The following is a 24499-nucleotide window of genomic DNA, read 5'->3' as shown; positions in this document are numbered from 1 at the left end:
GGTTTGGAACAACATTGGGGTGAGTCATTAATGGAAGAAATTTCATTTTTGGGTGAACTAACCCTTTAAACATTTTTGTCAGGTAACTGTGCATTTAAACATTACCCTTACAGACACATCTTTCTGGGAAAAAAAAACTTGAAAGCAAAAACTTAGCAAGCTTTTAGCATCTGTCGCTGCATTAACAGCGCATTCTCTCAGAGACGACGATGAATCTACCTCAACATACAGTAAGCTGACAACGTATATCAAATCTTAATTTAATGGCTTAATATTTCTCCTATGGAGCATTCATTAATGATAGTAAAAAAAAAAAAAGTAAAAAAAAAAAGAGAAGAATCCATTTTTTATTAAAGCATTTTTTGTTTGTTTGTTTGTAAAGTTGTCTGTGTTTGAAGCTGCTTTTGATTTTCATCGATGACTGATTTGCTCTGTGTTTGAACCTAAAAACTGTTATTAGGCCTATAAATTGATATTATTAGTAGTATTATTAATAATAATAATAATTTGTAATTGTATTTTTATTAGGGTTATTAAAATGTTTTGTTAATGGGCTATGGAAACAAAACAAAATGCTGACCAACAACAATGATGCCGTTTTCGCCTCGGCTTAAACAACAACTATAAGAATGTATAAGAATGATGCGTCTCTTTTATAACAAGCACTCTTGACAAATTTGTGAATAGATCACCTTTCAATTAATTTTTTTTGTGGGATGCAGTTCTGCAGTTTTGTATTCTTTGAGGAATCCTCAATCCTCATGCGTGTCAGTGTCGCAAGTGTGGTTGAGATTACAGCACAATGAGCACATGGTTAACCAGGTTACACAGGAAGAGGAGACAGTTGGGCTTATCCATACCAGTTGAAGACTGAAGCCTAGTGTTGTGAAGATGAAAGGAAGGACACAAACCTGCAGTGGCCAAACCTCAAGCAGCCTCAGTTAAACTAGTGAGTGAATTCGAATTCAAATGATTAGATATGTCCGGTTTCTGCCTGGTGGGTTCTAGTCAAAACACACAAGTACCAATTCAAAGTATTTAATAAGAAAGTCGGTCGAAAGTTTACTTGATAAAGTTTTAAATATGAATATTTTTTCTTACACAAACACGTCGATTCGCTTCAGAAGGCCTTTATTAACACCCCGGAGCCGCGTGGAGCACGTTATTTGACGGACAGATGCACTTTTTATTGACTTCAAAAACAGAGCAACTATAAATCCACTTCTAATGCTTGGATTAGCCTGAACGTTTGTAATAGAACTCCGATTTTATTCGCCTGAAAGAAGAATATCATATACACCTAGGATGACTTGGGGGTGAGTAAATATTGAGTTCATTTTTGGGTGAACTATCCCTTTAAATACACAGGGTATTGTAATGAGGTAACTAAATGAACAACAGATAAACAAACATAATCAGTAACTAAGGGAATAAACTGGCACACACTAGGAAACTAGGTCAACAACAATGACAGACAAACAGCAAACCAAAACAATGAAACTAAATAAAAACAGACAACTCGGAACTGAAAAAAGCTGAGATGCAGTAAATCTGTTTTCCTTAGGAGAAAACAACTCACATTCTTTCGGGAAGACAATAATATAATATAATATAATATATAATATAATAAATATAATTAATATAATATAATTAATATAATATAATTTAATATAATATAATATAATATAATATAATATAATATAATATAATATAATATAATATAATATAATATAATATAATATAATATAATATAATATAATATAATATAATATAATATAATATAGGCTGTTGATTTAACATGTTAATTTAATTAGTTATGGGGGAAAAAAGTAACATGTTAAAGTTGATTGGTGATGAACATGAAGCAGGGCAACAACTCACTGTGTGATGTAGCCTATAAAATGCAGTTAGAATGCTCCTAAACTTCAAGATATCAGGGCAAAAATGCCCCTGTATGAGTTTTTGTCTAAAAAACAATATCACACGAGTGCTGTTTTTGTCTCGAATAACACAAGTGCAAATGAGATATTTATTGAACAACTGTTGTATAAAATAAATAAGAAGACACAATAATATTGTCTGCTTTTGCTCAGTTTTGCCAACGAAAATATTCCCTCTAAAGCCAGAGCAGAACTGTTGCGCGTCTCTTGAGTTAATAATCAATTGGGTTGACCAATGATTCAATGGCCCATTCATAAAGAGAGCCCTATACTTAATTCCTAAATGAATCAGCCTTTTGAACGTCTTTGTGAGCGCAAGACACTTCTTTCAAAAGTATTAACGAATGGTAGTGTACAGTATATGGTAAGATCTAAGTGAATGCACCAATTCACCCAAAAACAAAAACTCTGTCATTGATTCCAAACCTATTCATTTCTTCTGAGGAAAAATGTCTGTTTTTTGCCCTTACAGTGAAAGTCAATTGGGCCCAATGTTGTTTGGACTTTTGAGGGTGAGTAAATAATGAGAGAATATTCATTTCTGGGTGAACCATCCCTTCATTTTACTGTTAGGATGGTAGTCACATGGTGTGCAGAGAACCAACTATACATTTACAGATTGGCTTCAAACTAATCTTCTATCCCTCCCCTTACACACTTTCCCAACAGACTGTTGCTTTCATCAGCTTTATCTCCTGATGAAATTTTTTTCATGCCTATGAAATGACTGACAAGTTTGTTAACTCAAAGCAATAAAGAGCATGAAGTTAAAAAGCAGTGGAAGGGTCGAATAAAAACAACTATTTCTTAGTATAAATGCAGTTCAAAATGGTGAAGTTTTTTGCACAGGCTGTGCATACTGTTTAAACATCTAGTGCAATGTTTGACTCTGCTATGGTTTTATTAAAGTGCTCCTATTGTGCTTTTTTCGAATATTAGCCTACCTTTCATTCAATGAGTAATGTTGTGAAGTTGTGAACCCAAAAGTGCACAATAAATAAAGTAATTGTCTCTCAAAAGAATGAATTAACTCTGAACCGCTTAAACAAGTCGTCAGGAATTTGAATCCCACTTCCGTTATGGCTACACGTCACTAGCTAACACATTTGCCGAATGCCCATCTATGTTCTACATTGCACATTTAGTATGCGAAAAACAGTACGCCAACAGAGTAGTATGTCCAAATTCATAGCATTTGAAAAACAGTAGGCGAAAAGTACCCGGATGACCTACTACTTCCAGCGAGATTCTGAAGTGTGCATACGATGGACACTTTACTATCCCATGAGGCCACTGGAGACGATTTATGAATAGAGGTGATGGGACGCAACTGATGCTGGTACGTCATATGATAACGACAAAATGGCGGATGTAGTGCGTCCGGATTACATTCATTCATACAATATAGAAGTTTGTTAAAATTCAAATGTAGTACCTACTCACATAGTACACGATTTCGGACGCAGCCACTGTTTTCTGCACCGCAAAAGCAAACTCTCTTGTAAACACTTCCAAAGGATGAGGATGTGAAGAGTCAGTGGTTAAAATAACTCCGGTTGTTATGATCTTACTGAAATACTTCTGCTAATCAGCTGTGTTAAAATCGATGCCATGTTACCTTTTTTTACAGTGTGTACAATTTCTGAGCTTTAGGTAATGGGCTTTTTGTTTCCGACAAAAGCTGGTAGACCATTCACAACAGACTGGGCCGTCTGGCCAATCAGAGCAGAGTAGCTCGCTGAAAAGAGGGATTTAGAGCGACTGAATCATCGGACGAGTCCTTTGAGAATCATTGAAAAATGTAAGTGTTTTTTGTCATTCGATGCATGTAAAACTGTTGTAGGAGAACTCCAAAACAAAATTAGGAACCTTAAAAATAGCATAATAGGGGCACTTTAAGAATGCAGAATGAACATTCTTTGGTGTATTTGATATGACGCTCCGCATTATGATAAATGGGGTCAGCATGACTCCCGTTTGCTGCACTGAAGCTCATGTTACATTAACTCATTGTAATTAGTCCCTGTAAGATTTCATATTTTAAAAGCTTCTACCTGTAAATTCTACCTTGTGCTTTAGGAGTGTCCTGCACTCGTTTATTGCTTATAATCCTCTATTTTTGGCTTAATTAAAGCGCATATTATTGATTGGCTAAGTGATTCTCTTTTGCTTGCTAACATGCCACAGGAAATAATCATACATTTAGTAATCAAGATGCAGATAATAGCCTGTTTAGACACAGCAGGAAAGAGAGAAAAAAAATACTCCAGTGGTAATTAAAGTAAATAAACCAACATTTCATAAAATGGAAAAAGAGACGAAGCTTCACAACAGCACTTCATTTTCCCCCTATAAGAAATTCACTGTGAGGAGGATGCATGCGGCAAAATGACTGGCATTTAAAAGAGGCAGGAAAAGGTAAAAAAAAAATAGCACGCAAACAACAAATTCTGTCATTATTTAACCAATTTACTTTTAAACCTGTACAACTTTCTTCTGTGGAACATAAAAGGAGAAGTTCTGAATAATGCGCTGGTTGCCCTTTTGCATTTCATTGCAATAAATCAGAACTGTGGCTTTCAAACTTCAAAAAGGACAAAAAACAACCATCAAAATATCATAAAAGTGGTTCAGATGACTCATGCAGCTAAGACTTCCATAGCTTTGTGGAATGAACACAAACATTTGAAAAAACTACTGGCCTCCTTTGAGTAAGACATCAGTCTCACATACAAGAATTTCACAAGGATGTACTGTTTAACCTTATTCAAAAAAATTTTTTAAATCACCTTTTCAGCAGTTTTGTTGGCCCGACTGGAGAAAAACCCTGTCATGTTGCCAACTTCATCATTAATTCTTTATAGGTGAGAGATTTTACATCACATAATTTTCCAATTAAGTGATTCCCTAAGAGAAGAGAAAGGGACCAGAAAAGTCTCACTCTGCGCCCACTGGGGTCATTATGTATGCAATATATGCTGTGGGCTGTCACAGTCCTTTCTCTAAATGAAGCTGTAAGTGACTAAGAGTTTCTGACTAACCAATTTCAAAAGGTTTAATCAAAAGCTGCCATTAAAAGGTGGGGTAAGTGGGCTTTCTGGTAACCGATGTTGATTTCAAATCACCAAAACAAACACGCCCCTATTTTGATAGCTCCGCCCCACACATACGTAAACCCAGGTAACGACTATGGAGGAATCTGCTGTGCCAGACGGCCGAGGGTATAATGCCATCAATAAGTGAAAGCAATGTGTGTTACCATGGTAATTCAGGTCAAATGTTCAGAAAAAGTAATCCCTTACATCCCAAAAACACAAACACAGTTCTCATGAACAACTTGATAGCACGAGCACGACACTCCAACTAATGAACATGCTACAATTATGACAAGATTAGAGGGTTATATCTATCACGAAAAGAGGAACCAAAGGAAACAAACATATATTAGGAGTATATTATTAGGGATGCACCGAATATTCGGCCACCGAAAATTTTCGGCCGAAAATGGCCCAAAAGTGCATTTTCGGTTATCGGCCGAAAGACTTTTATCACCGAAACAACACAGCCGAAATGTTGTGATGACGCAAACAGAAACCGCGACCTGCACGTGCTTGTCTGAAGCAGTATATTTGAGAAACACCCACGTCAGCTCCATGCATAAGCACTGACAGCCAGAGCTCATGTTCTCGATGAGAAGATGACCAGACTTCACTGTGAGTTCCCACACAAACATCGATCAACATGTATCACGAAATTCAAACGATAAATGGCGTTTTGACGCTCTTTAATGTGGCATCACTGATCACATCACAGTTCAAGCCGCGGCGCGCGCGCGTGAACGCGAATATCTGTGAGCGCGATCGATCATCTCTTCCTTAAGAATAAACATGAATGAACATCTAAGGTATGTTGAGGATACATTATCACTCACTGTCACGTATCATATGTGGTGTAATCGCTCAATCAGTGTTTCAGCAGCGAAAAGACGTCAATATAACTGCTTGTAAACTAGCCTAAACAATGTCATGTAACTTTAGCATCACATTTACCTCAGGCAGTCATTCAGTGTCCACAGAATTTTATTCACTAGAGTAAATCAACTCTTTCACTAAATATATGACCTATATTAGCCGTTATATTCATTATATTCTACTTAACCTGTTAATGAGATCTTGATTATCTCCTGTATGTTTAAATAAACCTTTCATGAAAATGACAGACACTGTGTATAAATGATTATATTTCAACAACAAATTGGAGAAAAAACTATTTTATTATTAGATTATTAGTTATTGCAAAAACTGCCTTATGTGAAGTTTACATGTTTGCGTACTATGTTATTTGAGTGTTGATTATTAGACCTAAAAATAAATAGCAACTGAATTACGGCTAATAGTTTGGGCTCTGTTGTTAACCTTTAATATTAATGTGCAAGTAAGGGCTCCCCATATAGTTTACAGCAATATCTTCAATACACTTTTAGTTATAATTTAATTCATTTAAGGACAGATACTTTTTTTTTTCAGTAAACCAATAAAAATAAATAAAAAGTCATTTTGTAAAACTGTTATCCTGAACCGTCAGTTTTGTGTGTCGCTACACCCCTATTCTACAGTTAACATATGGGCTATGGCAGTCTTTGCTTTGATACACTATTATGTTGAAGGCCTACAGAGAAAATTGTTTTATCTTTAAGCAGTTTCACTTGTTCAGAATGCACTTTCTTGTAGTAGTCCTACAGAGAAAAATTTTAAATGCACTAGACCTAAATGTACTTTGTTTTTATGAGAGAACTTTTAATTTTAAAACCTTTCTGTAGGCCTGTACATTATTATTTAATGCACAAATGAGTGGGGTCAAGTTAAACATTTTAGTTTGAATTTTATTTTATACTGTGCATTGTTGCAATGTGCTAAATAAATATTGGCATAATTTGTAATTGATTTATTCTTTGAAACTTTAATATTAATTTATGCAATTACAATGCCTTGATTTTAGTAAAGTTAGTAAACAGTCATAGCCATAAATGCAATGGTACTAATAATTGGCATAATTTATTTCGGTGTTTCGGTTTTCGGCCTTGGTTTCCTCTTTTTCGGTTTTCGGTTTCGGCCAAGAATTTTCATTTCGGTGCATCCCTATATATTATCTTACTTTTCGGACACACTTTGGGAGCTGATGCTCGAAGCAGACAGCGAGGAGGTTTAGACGCTCCAGGCTTATACGATGTGGAAATTAATGGGTAATTGTCATCGCTGAAGCGAACGACAAAAAGATCGCAAATGGACAAACAAGCAAAACATGACACATGAGCATATTCAAGCAAAAGCCAGCATATATTAGATCTGTGAAACAAAACAAAATCAATGTTACTCGCCTATCGAGAAGAAATAAAGCAACCTCGGCCTTCGGTCCTCGAGTTCTCTCCAGCGCTGGAAAGCTAATCCGATATTTACACGGGTGACACTTCTTGCCTGATCGTAAGCCTTCTTTTGTTCCACAGACATTTTCCACATTTGTTTTTAATCTGCCATCTCTCTCTTTCCGTCATCGATTGGCTAATGTCCGTCCTGTATCGTGTCTTTTGAATAAATGACATGCACTGAGCCCTCTCTTCTCACCATCATAAGTAGACACGCCACTTACTGCTGATTGGCTACAAGTTTGTTTTGGTACTCGGCCCGAGACACTTTTCTAAAGCAGTTTTGAAATACCACTTACCCCACCTTTTATTAATTGCCATAATACTAAGGCTGGACCAGAATATTCAAATATTCGTTCGATGGTTTGGTATTCGATTTTCAATTTTGAGATTCAAATAGCCCTGTCGCGACTGGGTGATCCAATCGACTGTTTCGACGCTGATAATTAGTCAACGTCAATATTTTTAATCGACTGAGTAAGTTGGGTACGATCTGAATTTGTATAAGTACCGGTACTTTAAAAATGACAGCACTCTAATAAGAGCAGTATTTCTTAAAGCTACACTGTGTAACTTTTTTAGTTTATTCTTAGCTAAAAACACTTAGTTCTTTCAAAAATATATGTGCTCATTGATGTATATTTACTTCTTTCAAGTAATAAAGTATTCTCGTAAGTTTATAATATGCCATTGAAAATACATACGGTAATGGGTTTGAATGCGGGTCGCCATGTTGCCCCTCCATCTTAAAAGTACATCAGCCAAAGAAGGACATACCCATGAATTCAAGCTTCGTCTTTCGCGTTTTAACACTCGATGGCACCGTGTCGAATGTGGACGAGGTCGAACTGGAAGCCATATTAATCTTGGACTAAATCGGCCACCGTAGGAGTTAAAACGAAATCGGAATTGAGAGGAAGAGAAACTGATATTCACTGGATGGTCATATACCTTTTCACCACTAGATGGGGGAAAATATCACACAGTGTAGCTTTAATGTGCGTTGATGTGTGACAGCAGGAGTGAGGACGTGTGTGTGAGCTCTGCTTCCACCGTTCACTGAACAATGGAAGCAGAGCAGTCAAATATATATGCGCAACTCAGGAAAAAGAAAGCAACAGAAAAGTGTGGCGCGGCCGGGACGTGCTCGCGCTGCCAGACTCTGACCTGAAGCGCACGCAGCAGCGCACACGCATTTCACTCAGACAGAGCGTGACGTCAGTTTCGAGGATTATTGGGTTTGAATGGTCAAAAATATGTAAAAGTGCACGTCCTGGCGAGTATTTTGGTAAACACATTTGGATTTGTCTTTAGTAAACGTGTGTTACAATGAATTTGGTCCGTGCAGGTTTTAAAGGGCCAGACCTAATATTCTGTGTGATTAATGTTAATCAAACAACAAAAGAAAATAGAAAAATCACCTATGCTTGACTGAATAACTTTAATATATTTATTAAGAGTCAGTGTATAGTTAATTTACAGAGTGACTATGCAGACTATGCATTTTTATTTTTACATTTGATTAATTAATTTCTTTATTGAATGCTACTGTTAATTAGAGCTACTGTAGCTGAAAATAAAGCACTGTTCTTGTCATAATGTTTGTAATTTACATTTTGGCTTATAAAAAAACAACAACAGATAAAATTAAATATCTATAATGTAATTATAAAATTACATTTAAAAAAAACTTTAAATTACTTGTATCATGAAATAAGATTTCGGTCATCCCAACCTGTTCAGAATAGTGGTTAGTGTTAACATGATTGATAATGTGAATGTTGCAAACATCTCGAAGTCATAATTTTGGTATCGTAACAACACTATTCTATATTAAAAGTATTTGCTGACATTCTCTTTTTTTTTTGTTATGTTGGTTTACAAATTTGTACCTTTGAGAACAAGTTCCCTCACTGTCACATTACAGTGCTTGTGCACTGAGCGGCTGTGAACGAATGCAGCCGTGCGCAGTTTACTTTCGGTTTGCCAATTCGGTGGCAGAAAGCTTGAATTGTGGGTTCATTAGCCTGTTATTCTTTATGAAAACCACAACAACAAAACAGTACAATGACAAACTCCCTTAAATAGCCTCTTTACATTTTGCTTTGAAACCAAATCTTCCGCGATCTTCTTGTCATTCAGCTCCACACTCTCGTGATGAATGAAATCCTACTCTCATTCGGCTCACGCAGCACATTCAGTTTTTAATTGTAGTTATCTAACTGACTAAATTATTTTTACAACTATAATATATCAAAACTGGGATGTAAGTTAACAGACCGGTGTGTTTTGTATCACTACAGTGTCAATTCGCGTTCAGCACCACTATTATTCCCTGGGAATAATATTCCCAGAGTACACATGATTGCGAAATTCAAAGTGAAAGTAAACGCGAGCGCGCATTCAAACGCGATTTCAATTAGTTACTGCTGTTTGAAAGCGGGGCAAGCGAATATCTCCCAATATACATGCTATCTCTTAGCTCTGTATCATGCTTGAAGAAAAATGTGGTCTCTATTTGCACTTTGAATATTGAGTACTTTGATTATGGTATTATGGTTATTGTTTGCACTTAATATCCATGATCAGTTTGTGGGAAGGAGTTCAGTTAGGAGGTCAAAAGAAGCTCATGTACAGTTCTAAGGTCAGAAGAGAGGGTCATACAGGAGAGAAGCCAGTCAAGCCAGTTTTTTGGCAAAACCTTTACAGTGCTTGAGTTTTGTTATTTTTTACTGCATATGATAATTCATACTCAGAAAGTAGAACTGAAATGGCATTCATAAGATGATGAGTTAAAAAGATGGTGAGTTAAAACATTTCAAATGCACCTGCAAACAATTTTTCTCGTCATGCATTTCATCATTGAGGATTTCTTAAAAATATTTTGTAAAAATCTTGTCTCGTCTCGTTCTCGTGAACCCAATCTCGTATCCCGTCTCGCCTCGTGAGATAAGTGTCTCGTTACACCCCTACTGCTGAAGCTTCAAAGCTCAAAAAAATGGTATTCGGACCAGCCCTACATAATACACTATGGAGGTCTCTGCCGTTTTCTACATTAGTTAATGGACAGAAATTGGCAGGCACCTTTATATAACACATTATGTATTATTGATTTAATTTAAAAATCACAACACACCTAAAGAACAAAACAAAATGTTAAAGTATGTTTTGTCAGTGAACAACATAGCTAACTAAAGGATTGGTTTAGGTTTGCCTTGGTAATCTGTTTTCTGATGGAAAGTCCACAAAATTGTTTTCTTTGTCCATCTCCATACACACAATTCAACCACAGAAAAAAAGAATCAATTACTTCTGTCGCTTAGCAACTGTAGTTGCAGCACATGCTGAACCCATCGCATTCAGTTACCTTTAAAAATCCCATTAATCACTCTGAGCCTCCACCCATTCGGTCACCTCACCTCACCTCACCTCAACACCACAGCAATGCTTGTAAAACATGGTCAAATTAGTATATTAATCAATGCAGGCATGTGACATGTTTGTCTGTGTAAATGTACACATTGTAATATCTAATGTCTACCCTATTTTCACTCTTAAATAGTCATTATTCAAGGTGTTTGCTCATTTAACATTGGATGGATGATGATGTTTGTTTAAATGTACTAAAAGAAAAAACAAGATGAAGAGCTCAAGGCTGGGCATCTTCTCATTCACTGTGATAGGATTGAAAATTCATCAGGCTAGAAAAAAAAGGAAGTGGGCGTGTCCAGACAGCATGGACTAAACCGGAGCCATGCCAATGTAATGAGTAATAACCGAGTGTGCTGGCATTTCCATTAGTACTAAACAATGCTAAGTTAAAGCAGGTTTCCATCCTGGGTGACTGGAAAAGAAGGAACACATTCTTTTAATAGCACAGGAAATATAGAAGATGGTAGACAAAACAAAACACAGACATGCAGATCTGAATCAGACTGTATCCACATAACCAAGATGAAGGAACCTCACCTGACAAACACTTATACACACTGTCAGGGATTATTAAGATAAAAAATAAAATAAAATTATTCAGGAGGGATGCATTAATTGAAAGAAAAGTCATTTATAATGTTACAAAAAAAGATATTAATAAATGCTGTTCTTTTGAGCTTTCTATTCAAAGAATCCTGAAAACAAATCCCTAAAATATAAATTCTCTAAAATATAAAGAAGCACAACGGTTTTAAACATTGATAATAATAAGAAATTATTCTTATTCACCAACTCACAAAAAAATCAGCTGTCATTACAGGAATACACTATACATATTTTAAAGCAGAAAACAGTTATTTTAAATTGTAATAATATTTCACCATATTACTGTGTGATGAACAGATGGACCTTGAATTTGTCTTCCATCACTGTTTTTACTGTGGTCCTGTGCATTTCATAATAATTACATGGGGTTTGCTTTTTTATATTTCCTGTTTATCTGAGTGGGTGTGGCCTCAAATAGTTTTTAGCCATTTATGGAAATGTGCCAATGTATGTTTTTGGTTTTATCCGTCATATTTATTGTATTTCCTGATTTGTATTAACTCCTGTTCTTAATCATCTTATGTATGTAATTATTATCATATGGTGTGGCAACAGTTAATAAAGAAAATTGTATGCTCCAATTATCAAGCAGGAAAATGTGTATTTAAGGCAACCGTCACTAGTGGAAGGAGGATTTGAGGACGGATCGTGTTTTTTTTGGAATTTGAACCAGGTTACTGTAGTGCTGCTTGAGCGCATTGAAACTCTGTCCTCAATTAATGAAGAGGAGAGTTTTACCCGTATTATTTCTCTTAATCATATTTATTTATATTGCACATCTGCTGTAAATAAACATCTTTTTGGACGCCAACATCACCCCAGTTTTTACCGGTCGGGTCTCTATCACACACTGTTTTACAGTATATACTTTTGATTAAGTAAATGCAGTTTTGGTGAAAACTTGGTGAACAAAAAAACATGAAAAATCTTACCAACCTCATGGTCTGGGTGTAATAAGTGAGGTATTCTTATACAGCTGAAAAACATCTTAAAACCAGCCTGAGATGGTTTCCTGGTTTTATCTCCCAGCCTGGTCTATTACCTGGTTTAAGAGGGGTTTCAGACACTTTTCAGCTGGTCAGGTTAGTTTCAGTATGTCTTTTTTTTTCAACAGGGTGTGTAAGTAAAGTTTTTAATATTCAAACTTCCAGCTCTGACATATGTTCTTCTAATATTGTGATACTAAAAATTCTCCAAGGGGCGGAAAAGACACTCAATTTTGTTATGTAGTATCAGAGGACCCTCTGGCTCTGAACACATTTCCTTAGTCATACGTCTGGAGGAGGAGGGAGTCAGACGTCCTAAGCAGCCAAGTTTTGGAAACCATAACACGGCCAAGTCAGTTGCCTGCTGTGAGTCACACATTTAGAAAACACTTTAGCCAGCAGAACAACTCCACCAGCTTTATCCAGATTACTACAACAAATGGACACTTAATCCTCAACCATATGAACAAAACAAACAATGACGGGGGAAATAAACAAAACACTACTTAGTCTAGAATATATCCTACCCCAATTCTGGCCCGTCGACGACTATCTTTTCAATCAGTGTAACATCAGTCGGAGAAGGCATATTTGCTGACTGAACGGAAGAACAATTATTGGCTGTTAATTTGTTGACTGAAATGCTTTCTGAGAATTCGATTTCAGTTCATTTGCTGTTGTCTGAAGCATAGTACGAGTCAATAACCTTGCTCCGCAAACATTCATGTTGACCCTCTGCTATTTCTACATGAGCGAATATGCTCAGGCATGCACAAATCTCTCTGTAAACCAAAAACCACCTCCGCTCTCTATGGATTTTTCTTAGCAAAGTTTCATATCAGTCCATCAGTGACAGTGTCCATAGAGGTTACTCATTAATCACTGAATTTCATGTTAACTGTTGTGTGTTTTTAGCTCAAGAATTTCTCTAGTGAGGGGCTTACATTTATTTATTTTTTAAAGTTGAGTTCCTCGGGCTGATTCATGACTGTTCAATCTAAGAAAAGAATCTCAGAAAATTACCCTGGACCACAAAACCTCATAAGTCATAAGTCACACGGGTATATTTGTGGCAATGGCCAACAATACATTGTATGGGTCAAAATGATCAATTTTTCTTTTATGCAAAAATCATTAGGATATTAAGTAAAGAACATTTTCCATGAAGATATTTTGTAAATTTACTACCATAAATATATATATAAAAAAAAATATTAGCAGTAGTAATATGCCTTGCTAAGGACAACTTTAAAGGCAATGTTCTCAATATTTAGTTTTTTTGCACCCTCAGATTCCACCTTTTCAAATAGTTGTATCTCGCCCAAATATTGTCCTATCCTAACAAATCATACATCAATGGAAAGCTTATTTATTCATGATGTATAAACCTCAAAAAAAAAAAAAAAAAAAAAAAAAAAAAATAAGATTTCAAATTGACCCTCATATTTGTGGTCCAGGGTCACATATGTACTGACCTACATGAAAGCAAACACATCTTCAACCCATTATAACCATTACTGTTTGTTTATTACATATAACTGTCCTAATGTATAGCTTTCCTGTTGTTCAAACAATAGAGCGTGGCGCTAGCAACGCCAGGGTCATGGGTTCGATTCCCAGGGAAAGCAAGAACTGACAAAATGTAAAATGTCTACCTTGAATGCAATGCAAGTCACTTTGAATAAAAGCGTCTGCTAAACGCATAAATGCAATGTTAGCGTAAATTTGTTCAATCTGCTAGTAACATCCCACAATGCATTGCCATGATCTGTAGATGATTAGACAAATTATCAGACATTTTTATTTCAAAAGCACAAAGTGAAATTTTAGCACACATTCCATGCACAGATAAGATAAGTTACAGGTCTTATTACTGGACGTCTTATTTCATGTACAGATTCAGACGGGACTTACATCTCAGTGTTTATTACAGAGGTGGGAGTGTGTTTTGTAGATTTTGTATTGTATAACTTTAATTTATTATAAAAAACCCTATTTAAGTCAACTTCACGGGTTTATAGCAGTGGCTGTTTATAATAAACTTGCATAAGTGAGCAGAGAAATCTAGACACGCATCTTACTATTATATGACACTGATATTTAAATGGGCATTCTTCGCATGTTCTGCAATTCAGCTCTATTTATTGGTTGCATATGTGATTTTTTCATCAGATTCCATCCATATTGAAACTAAATGAAAGCATGTCGGAGTTTGAACACATGAGGAAAAGTGTTAGAATCAGCAATCACAGACATTCGCATTCGGATGGATTAGATTGAGTTAACCGAAAAACAGTAGGTAATTTGCCCTGGAATTTGTTGTGTGAGAAAAACATTGACTTGGGAGATTCGGATGGGATTAAAATCTCAAAATACATAGTCCCGAAAACTAGTCCTGTCCGAATAGGGCTATAGATAACATTTGGTCAATACCTGATGTAGGGATGAAACGGTATGGAAATTTAACATCACGATTATAGTGACCCAAATTATCACGGTTATCAATATTATCACGGTTTTGTTCAAACGAAATGAAAGTGTTCAAAAAGAACAGATGCACTCACTTAAAACATTTCAACAAGTTTTATATTTGAAATTCAACAAACAACAAATAACTAAAGCAGCTCTAAGCACTTTTTTAAGCTAGATTCTGTGGGATTTCCTTCCTTAATGGCCGTCATCAATAGCAACGCATAACACATAAATAATAATAATTTGTCGTAAATATAATCTCTAATATTATCACTGTAAATATATTCCCAAGCAATATTCTCAGTGTTCTATCAGACACATTTAAATCTAGCATATTTTGTGTTAGAGCCCAAACAGTATCCTAGTGAAATAATGCATATCCATATTTCCATATGATTTGACAGTTTATTTTATTAAATATCAAAATGTGTGCATCATACCTGACACCTAGATGAACACTTTACAGTCTTTTTATGACTGTCATTCTCTTCAAATGCTATTGAAGTTTGAAACGTGTATAACGTTACCAATGTTGTATGTAACTTTACAGGCGGTCCCTAAATTCGCCAGCGTTATGCCAGTCATATCAGATGCGCTGTGGTTCTGCTGTGTTTTTTTTAAACCATTTTCGCTGCTGAAATGGAACAAAAGCAGTCATCCACTGTATGATGAATGAATCTCCTGCGTACAGCACACGTTTATCTCTGCTTTGAGTGCAGATTTCAGCGTGTGAGAGCGGCGCGCGCTCTGAACAAAACTCCGCTAATCTGAACGCCTCTGATTATGAGATATTGCATTCATAAACTCAATAGAAGCACGTGTAAGTGCTTCTAATGCGCAACGCGATTATAACAGATGGCTTTTGAGAAGACTATTATAAGTTCAACAGCCAGAGTGGCTAGTGTGCAGCCGAAATAACGTTACACTCGCAAATGGCGGTTGTTGATGTCAAGTAGGGATGGGCGATATGGACGTAAAAATTTATCCCGATATTTTCTAGTATTTATTGCGATAACGATATCAATGACGATAAATGTAGTATCATTCCCCATGTTTTTGGATACAAGTGAGAGCTGCATGCATTCTTGAGAGACTCAGAAAAACAAACAATGATCTACAGTAAAACGTACATGTCATCAAATAGGCTCCTATAATACATAAAAAAATAAAAAAAATAAAATAAAAAATATATATATATATAATTAATTATTATTTTGATGTAAAATTCCACACCAGCCTTTTCAGAAATGGAAAAGTTGCAGATATAATTGTCTTCTGTAAAAGTGCAGGTAATGTTTAAATAGTGCAACTGTGCTAAAAAACATCACACAATACAAACAATAAGAATTCAAATCAATGACAAGCTTTACATGTAAACTGATTCTGTATTTATTCATACACTCATGGTGCAAACAGTGGTAAAAATAGCAGAAACAGCAAAAGTAATTTTCAGATTCCCAAAAATGTCTTCAGATTACAAAAAAGTTGAAAATAATGATTTAATGATAGAACTTCAGTAATTTGCGTTGATAAGATAATAATACCACGAATTCTTCAACTAATAAAAATAAACTGCACTTAGGAATAATGAGCTTCTGGGTTCATGAATATTAATCACGTTGTCAGCGCTCATTCTAACTGATTTGCTGAAATCAAAACAGGCACCTTAATAGGTGCGCGCCAGCCAATGAGATTCCCGTTTGTGCATTTTGTTTCTTCCTGTTCATGAAAGGCTGAATAATTCCAAATAAACGCCATTATTTTACAGGAAAATACAACAAAGGATATTGTTTACATGTAGCACGTCAATTCTGTGTGGTATAAGACTCTCTCGCTCTCTCTTTGAGTGTGTGTGAAACACTGAGCGCTCTCAGTCGCGCGCCTCACACTAGTGTTTAATGTGCGTCAAATACACTGCGCATTCATTGAGATGAACTGAAATGCTTTACCGATCGATTGAGACAGAGCGAATCTCTTAAGCGCTCAGTCCAAGTGCTCAGCGAGTGAAAATACATCTGTATGTACAGGTTCAGATTGCCCTCAGGTGCCCCTCGTTTAGCTATGAACTCTTCCGCAGCTTTCGCTGTACTCGCTCTGCACGTGAGATGCGGATTCAGTGCCGTCCCATCACGCGCTGCGCGTAGGACACCGAGTGCTGCGGGGGCACCACAAGAAAATTCTCTCTCCAACCCCCGTTCAGCTATACAAAGTGATGAACGCAGCCACCGCGGCCATCATAAAGTAATAACGCTTTAAGCATCAAGAGACGGCCAGCGGTGGCACGGTGCGGATGGGTCGCGCTATCAACTAGGCTTTATCGTTATTATCGCGGGAAGACAAATTCTTATCGTGGGGAGAATTTTTACCGGTATATCGCAAACGATAAGATATCGCCCATCCCTAATGTCAAGCCCTGATTATCCCTTAAATGTCGCCCTAGTCTTGTCTGAATTTGTTCGTTCGCTTCACGTTATTATTTGCCAGACGTAGGTTTGGTACTGAGGTCAAAGTCCACTTGCCTTGCGTTCGTAGTTTTGAAGTGTTTTCCCTATTACAGCGACTTTCTTCTGGGATGTTCTGCAGACAGGGTGACCATCTTAGATTAAGTTTCCCTCAGGACTTTTGTAAAAGCCAAAATATGACCACGCCTCAGATTTGGTCCTTTTAGAAGGCAGAACAATCCCCCGAGTGCTGTCACTGCCTTCTGCCATTTCTCCTCATTCAGAAAACAGCAGTGCTGCGCCTGACTGACGCTGACTGGACAAGATTTACCGCGAGTTTTCACAACCGTGATAATCACACGCGGTTTTAATGATAATAAAATTTTATACGATATTACTAACCGTCACTAAATTTTATCGTGGTTTATCGTGAAACCGGTAATCGTTTCATCCCTAACCTGATGCCAAACAAATATTCACATATTAGTATAGATGTCCTTACATCTACTTTATCAAGTGATTCCAGTAATCCCTGCACATTTTCAAAACAAACATAGGCCGAACTATATTATAATGGCATCCCGGATCGCGTTGAAGGGTTCCATGTTTGTTCGGAGCATTTTGTTTTGTCAGCGAGGCACAGTGTAACGGAGAGTTCGCAAAGAAACTTGATAAAGCACCCAACTGTATTGGATCTGACAGCAGCTGCATCACAAAGAGCAAGTAAATGATTTCACAATGCTTTGTTTGTAAATGTTTCATATGTATGACGTTTTCACAACACCACTGACATGCATTACCGATAGAGAGTGGGCATTGATACACTTTCCTATGCACTGATGTTAGCCAATCAAGGAGCCGCCCCTTAAAAATGGATCATTACAGACAGAGGGTCAAGAATGAAGGTTGAAAATAATTGTTTTTGGATAATGTATAATGAATGTGTCAGTGCCACTGCCAGACACATTTGGTAGTCAAACGGACCATTAGTCTGTTATTGGCTGCCTGGATTTATCTGATGTCTGTGTACTGTTCTGTCCCACACAGGTTTGCTATTGGTGGAATGGGCAGAAGCACACTGCAATGCACAGAAAAATGTGTAGTCAAATATGAAGGAAACGGTGTGTTGTGCAAATTTAATTTTTAAAAGTTCAAAAGCTTAAAGGAACACGCCAACTTTTTGGGACTTTAGTTTATTCACCGTATCCCCCCAGAGTTAGATAAGTCCATACCATTCTCATCTCCGTGCGTGCCATAACTGCCAAATCAAGGAACTTTGCTGCCGTACCATGGGTGCAGTGGCACAATGATATTATGCAGCACCTGAAAATAGGCTAACTTCCTTCAACATAACCAACTTGACAACCTGCTTGCACAGAGAGCGTGCTGGGGACTATTTTCAGGCGCTGCATAATATCATTGCACCTCCTGCACCCATGGTAGGCAGCAAAGTGCCTTGATTTTTACGTGGGAATGAGAGTATAGTTCCTAGCCATATCGGTCTAGAAAATCGCAACTTTTCATTTTCCGTCGGTCTTAGTAGTTAGTACACGATGTAACTACACACATCAGAACATGTAAATAGGAAAATATTGGCATTATTTTGTCACTTATTGAGCAGTAGGCTAGCTGGAGCGTTTACCTCCAGTCTTTGTGCTAAGCTAGGCTAGCGGTGGATGCGTCAGACAGAGTTATGGCACGCACAGAGATGAGAATTGTATGTATGGACTTAACCAACTCTGGGGGATACAGTGAATAAGCTAAAGTCCCAAAAAGTCAGCATGTTCCTTTAAAAGTCGAAAAAGACTTGTTTTAATACTGCAAGAAATAATTTAAGTGGCAGGGGAATAAAAGATCTATTAAAGATACATTCTCTGAAAACAAGTCATAATAAATTATACAATTTTGCAGGAAAAAATATACATAAAATATAAAAAAAAACTTTTTTTTTTAGTATCAGTGTCATGTATCTGGATAGCAATATGCATATTTAAAATTATTTGCAGATGAGATTAAGCGGTGTTGTAAAGAGGTGTTGTAAGCTCCATGCATGGTAATTTCTAGGATTTTGGAGTAAAAAATAAAGCTTGTGCATGTACACACAATCTCCAGCGGTTTATAAAGTGTATGCTATTTTTGTGCCGGTTGTGGCTTATACATATTTTCTGAAAACATTTGTGAGTATGCAAAATCTGCCACTTGTTCATACACACATACTTTTAGAATGAAATCTATGCAAAGTTTTATACAAGGGGCCTGATCGGATCTAGCTAGCCGAGTGACATTGCAGTTTACACTTGGTGTCTGAGTGGAATTCATGACTTATTGCATCAGTGTATATCTGAATGTTTAGCACACGAGAAATAAATAAAAAGTATGCACTCTCAAATATAATAAAGATACAACAGAACAGCAATGTGATCCCATGTGTTTTGAACTACTTCTGAATGTGGTTTGAGAAATGAACCCATAGAGCTGTTAGAACACAATCTTTCAGAGGAAGATGCTTTCAAAACTAGGTCTTTCACAAAGACAAATCTTTAGAGGTGCATGATGTGGTACAGCATGTTCTTTATGCTTTACTAGAACACACAACACACAAATAAGTAGACACAAATTTGAGTACATTTCCATTTGTATCAGACGTACAGCTTACAAAAGGGATTTGATATTTTGAAATTGGGATTTTAAATAATTCACTAAATAGTACTAAAATTAACATTTAAAATGCTACAATTGAAGCAGCACAACAATGTACAGCACTGAAACATTTTGAGATTTGCTAAATATTACATTTAGGGGAGGGGGGGGGGGGGGGGTAATGCTATTTTATGAATTCTGAGTTTTTTTATACTGTTAAAGACTTGGATTCCCAAAGTTTCAAAAAATAAGTTCGACGTTTGATTGAGTATTTCTGTGCCAAAAGTTTCGGAAAGTTCCCGAAAGGGCATGTGCACACGTCGAGAGAGCAGCAAATGCATGCCCATAAACTCGCTTTGCTCGGCTTTAGGGAAGTCGTCGGCTGCGCTGCACAGGTCACAGGACTTCACACGAAATCAACAATGTCACCAAAGTAGTGTGTTTTTGGTTGTCATGGCAAGACAACCCTGTTCAGCTTCCCAAAGAACCCAGCGTTAAAGGGACAGTGGATGGAGTTTGTTTTGCCGGAGCAGCAACGGAGTTGCGCATGTGTTTTTGTTTGTTCCCTACATTTCTGCAAAGATTGTTTTATAAACAAGGCCCTGTTCAACTCCGGATTTGCAGATCGTCTAATGCTGAAAGATGGAGAGGTCCCAACAATAAAGGTTCACGGCCATGCATTGGAACAGCAGGGGGTGAGTAAAACTGCCTCAAATATCTGTGTTGTTAGCTATCGGCGTGTAAGTACACATCAAGTAAACAACATGAACATATACCTGAGATTGACAGAAATTGTGTGTGTGAAAAGGTGATCTGAACATAAAAAGAGGCAATTAGCGTGCACTAATACATTAAATATTGACCAATGACAAAAAACTAAAGCGAAACTCCATCCACTGTAGTACCACTACCCTGTACATCGCTATTATTTTGTTTAAAATATTTTTGGTATAAATACACCAAGTTCCACATCAAGCTCAAATTTTGCCATACATCAGGCCAGGTGATACTACTACATAAGAAGATCCATTACTTTTTTTTTCTTTTTCTTTTTTGACTTTCAATCTGTTTTTGCGAATCTGCACAAGAAAAAAATGGAAGCAGGTAAAAGATTCAGACAAAACTCAGCAAACACAAACTGAAACGATTTTCCTTCTGATCTTTCAGGGTCAGACTGTATACTTAACAATACATCTTTGTGACAGAAGAAGCTCTGTGATGGGAGAAGAAGAGAGGGCTGGAGTAAATATAGGATGTTTTCTCTCTGCCTATCACAGTATATGAATCGAGGACATCTCATCTCAGTCACACATGCATGCAACACACAGGTAACACAAAAACGAATGACCCTTTATGTGTTTTAGGAAGTTTTACATGTACATTCATAAATGTAAATAAATACACAAAAATGTTAAATGTCTTTAAGCAGGAACTTAATTAGTATTTAACTACAATCTCAACGTCTATTAATAAGAAATCAATCAAAACACCTAGAATACAATTTTTGACATTCTTTGTCAATGTTTTCATCATTGTTTGTATACCCTCCTCCTTTTTTCCTCCCTTATTTTCTTCTTCTGTTAGGTTAATCCCCGTCTAATCGTGTCCCTTGTTAATGTTGAATGTAGGAATACATGTTGTTTTATGTTGAAATTGCTTTAGTTAAAAACCCCTTCGTGCTTTGAATGAGTGAACAACATAACAGCTTGAAGTAAAAGGCATTTGTTTGCGTGAAGGAACGCCGCTGCATTTCATCGAACAGTCCGAATACAAACTAGCCTCGTCATGTTATCTCGATAAAAATAAAAAAGAATAAATCACAAAGACATTTGAATGGCATGTGTTGTACACAAAAGCATTCGTGTAAGGTTCAAAGCGTAATGCATGAAGTGTAATTTGTACCCTCGCGTGTATTGTTGTGTTGTGGGACACGAGAAAACGCCTCTGAAACAAACTGTTGCATCCATAAACGTTCAGTCATATTGAATTTACTTCACTAAAAATAATGGAAGGAATATAGCAGCTATATTAGATGTGGTATTATGTGCCACCCGTTAAGAATAGCCTGTGATATTCGTAACGTACAGAAATAGCCCGATCTGCTATTACAACTGAAATCACGTAAACAAGTAAAGTAGGTTTCCTGTCAGTCCACATAACTTGATAACAGATGCATAGACAAGAAGCCTTTGATGTCACTCGTGCGGACCGGATATTTCTGTCTGGGCGATGTCCTAAAACCAAGAGTCTGGTATTTTACGATAGAGTTTTTAACGTCGTCTTTATGAAAACAAAAATGTCCATCACCACAAAACACGTGCGGAACAGGCGTGAATTAGGAACTGACTGAAAGTAAACTGCTGTTCAAGCTCGCTCATGAAAGCAAATCTCGTCAACAGTTTCAGATAACTGAACATTTGATCTAGAGGTTGTTATAAATTAACAGGAGCTTTGAAGTATGGTAAATAAATACTGGGTCGCGATAGCCAAACCTCGCGCGGTGCTCCGATTGCATGCGCGAGTCACTCCATCGACCCGTCCGAAAAACGAGCACACTCTCGCAAACTGATGTGGATGTGACCGATGCCACGGCACAAAAAACACTAAACACTCATGCCAGCGCGGCTTTCTCAAAACCTGCGCCATTTTTGAACACCCCTATGTAGTATTCTGAAAAAAGGAAAACTTAAGAAATGTAGACGAGGGGAATCTACGAAGTGTTACTTCATGCACTTACCTCGCGCATTTTCGGTCACCGAGAATACAAGTAAAGCCAGCAGCAACGAGCGGCAAAGTAACGTTCCGACGTCCATCGTCGTATAGATCATTCTTCAGGTCTGGTCAGTTTTTTCCTCACACATTCAAGTAGTCGAGTCTTTGCTTCGAGAAAGAGAGCGCTCTGATTGGTTAGCACGGAGAAATATGCTCCGCCCACATTGATCACTCGTTACCCTGCAAGCCTGTAGTGCTCCAGTCAGAAATTGAAGCTTTCGCGCCTCGATCGCCCCCCGGTGGCCGGTCCCAGTATAGCTCCTAAACCCCGCCTCTCCATGTATTTCAATGGGCGCGAGACACACTAAACTATTTAATTACACTTCAAATAATTGTTTCCTAAAGATGGTTTCTGTCATTTTAGGCAGTTTTTATTACAATAATTTCATTTCAAGTGTTCGTTTTTTAAATAAGTTTAGTTTTAGTGAGTTATTTGATGCTATAAAAACGGGGGTGTGACGTCATGATTGACAGCTGAGATTGACGGCTTCTCTGAGTGAAGTTGTCACTGAGGCACTAACGGACTTTTTTCTGGATTTTTGTGAGGAGATTGGAGCTTTAGCTTTCATTTCTACACTTCCATAACTGTTTATTTCACACCAACATAATTAATTATTCTGCATCTGTGAGAGTGTGGGCGGGCTTTTGATAATCGCGCCTCTACTTCCTGTTCTCTACTGCGCAACTCCGGTCCCGAGATCGCTACTGCGCAGACTCGGTCCCAAGATGTCAGCGCCGTGAGCGGGCCTATGAAAGCTTCAACTTTGGTCAGCGGAAGTCAATGGAGTCGCGTCGTCCATATTTTTTTACAGTCTATGTTACCCTGCCTCGGTTTAGCCGGGGAAGTTCAGCTGTGCCTAAAAACTATCCGTCCTGTGAACGTTGTTAGAAAATTGATCTGATCAGCTCAAATGCAGCTCTCATGATCAGGGATTCAATATATTTCAGTCAATCTAAACGTAATGAGATAGTCATCTCTCTCTCTCGTTCTCATTTGTATTTTTTTAAACATAAAAATAAGATGACACATGCTGAAAAACATATTTTAGCAGCCTAAGGTGGTTTGCTGGTCTTAGCTGGTTATACTGGTCTCCCATTCTATTATAATGTATCAATAATAAAAAAAAATTAAAAAAAAATTAAAAAAAAAAAAATATATATATATATATATATATATATATATATATATAGATAGATGTACACACACAAACACAATGTAGGCCTATATAATCATAATCAACATTGTTTCTATATTAGTAGGCTATAAATGTATGATGCCATGCACCATTAAACACTTTAAACACTGCAAATGGACCTTTTTGTGATATGCTGCTTCAGATGCATCTTTGGTGCAATAATGCAAAGGCATAAGAAAGAGAACGATTTTAAACCATTAATGTGAACGAGATGAGGCTGTATCTGTCCAGAAATGACAGAACTATATGTCCTGAGAGTGAAACGAGGCAGGGCAGACAGACAGCCTGAAGGCAGAGATTGATGAGCAGCTATTATCTGCAGTTAGTGCTCTATAGCAAACTCCTCTTTCCTGTTGCTAGAATTGATCCATTTGAGTATTTCTGTTTGGCCGACTGCTCAGTTCTCTGCTGCAGACATACAAAATGACATGATGCAATGCAAAAGAATGAGGCCATGATTGGTTATCAAGATATTTTGGGTACATTTTAGAGAGAACTTGGCATCAGCAAAATTCAGCTGTGCAAAGAGTAACAATAAAATATTATTTGTGCCAAGCTTAGCACAAAACCATATTAATGTCACATTATACAG

General features: G+C 37.1%; 1 protein-coding gene across 4 annotated transcripts in view; it reads right to left on the bottom strand.

Moving 5' to 3' along the window:
• Window positions 1-22840, bottom strand: part of tgfbr1a (transforming growth factor, beta receptor 1 a) — a 42769-nt gene extending 19929 nt beyond the window's left edge. For 3 of the 4 annotated variants that reach the window (XR_013816770.1, XM_079820087.1, XM_079820088.1), the window contains exon 1: window positions 22677-22840. Coding sequence is in view for 2 of the 4 variants with exons in the window: in XM_079820087.1 (XP_079676213.1) it covers window positions 22677-22767 (91 nt within the window). In the remaining 2 variants the exon portion in view is untranslated. The remainder of the gene's footprint in view (window positions 1-22676) is intronic. The other variant, XR_013816771.1, reaches the window with a different exon arrangement.
• Window positions 22841-24499: the final 1659 nt, after the last annotated feature.

This window comes from Gobio gobio (genome assembly GCF_949357685.1).
Source record: "Gobio gobio genome assembly, chromosome: 6".
Taxonomy (NCBI): Eukaryota; Metazoa; Chordata; class Actinopteri; order Cypriniformes; family Gobionidae; genus Gobio; species Gobio gobio.
Note: the sequence above shows the minus strand (reverse complement) of the source record. Positions and strands in the feature narration are given on the sequence as shown.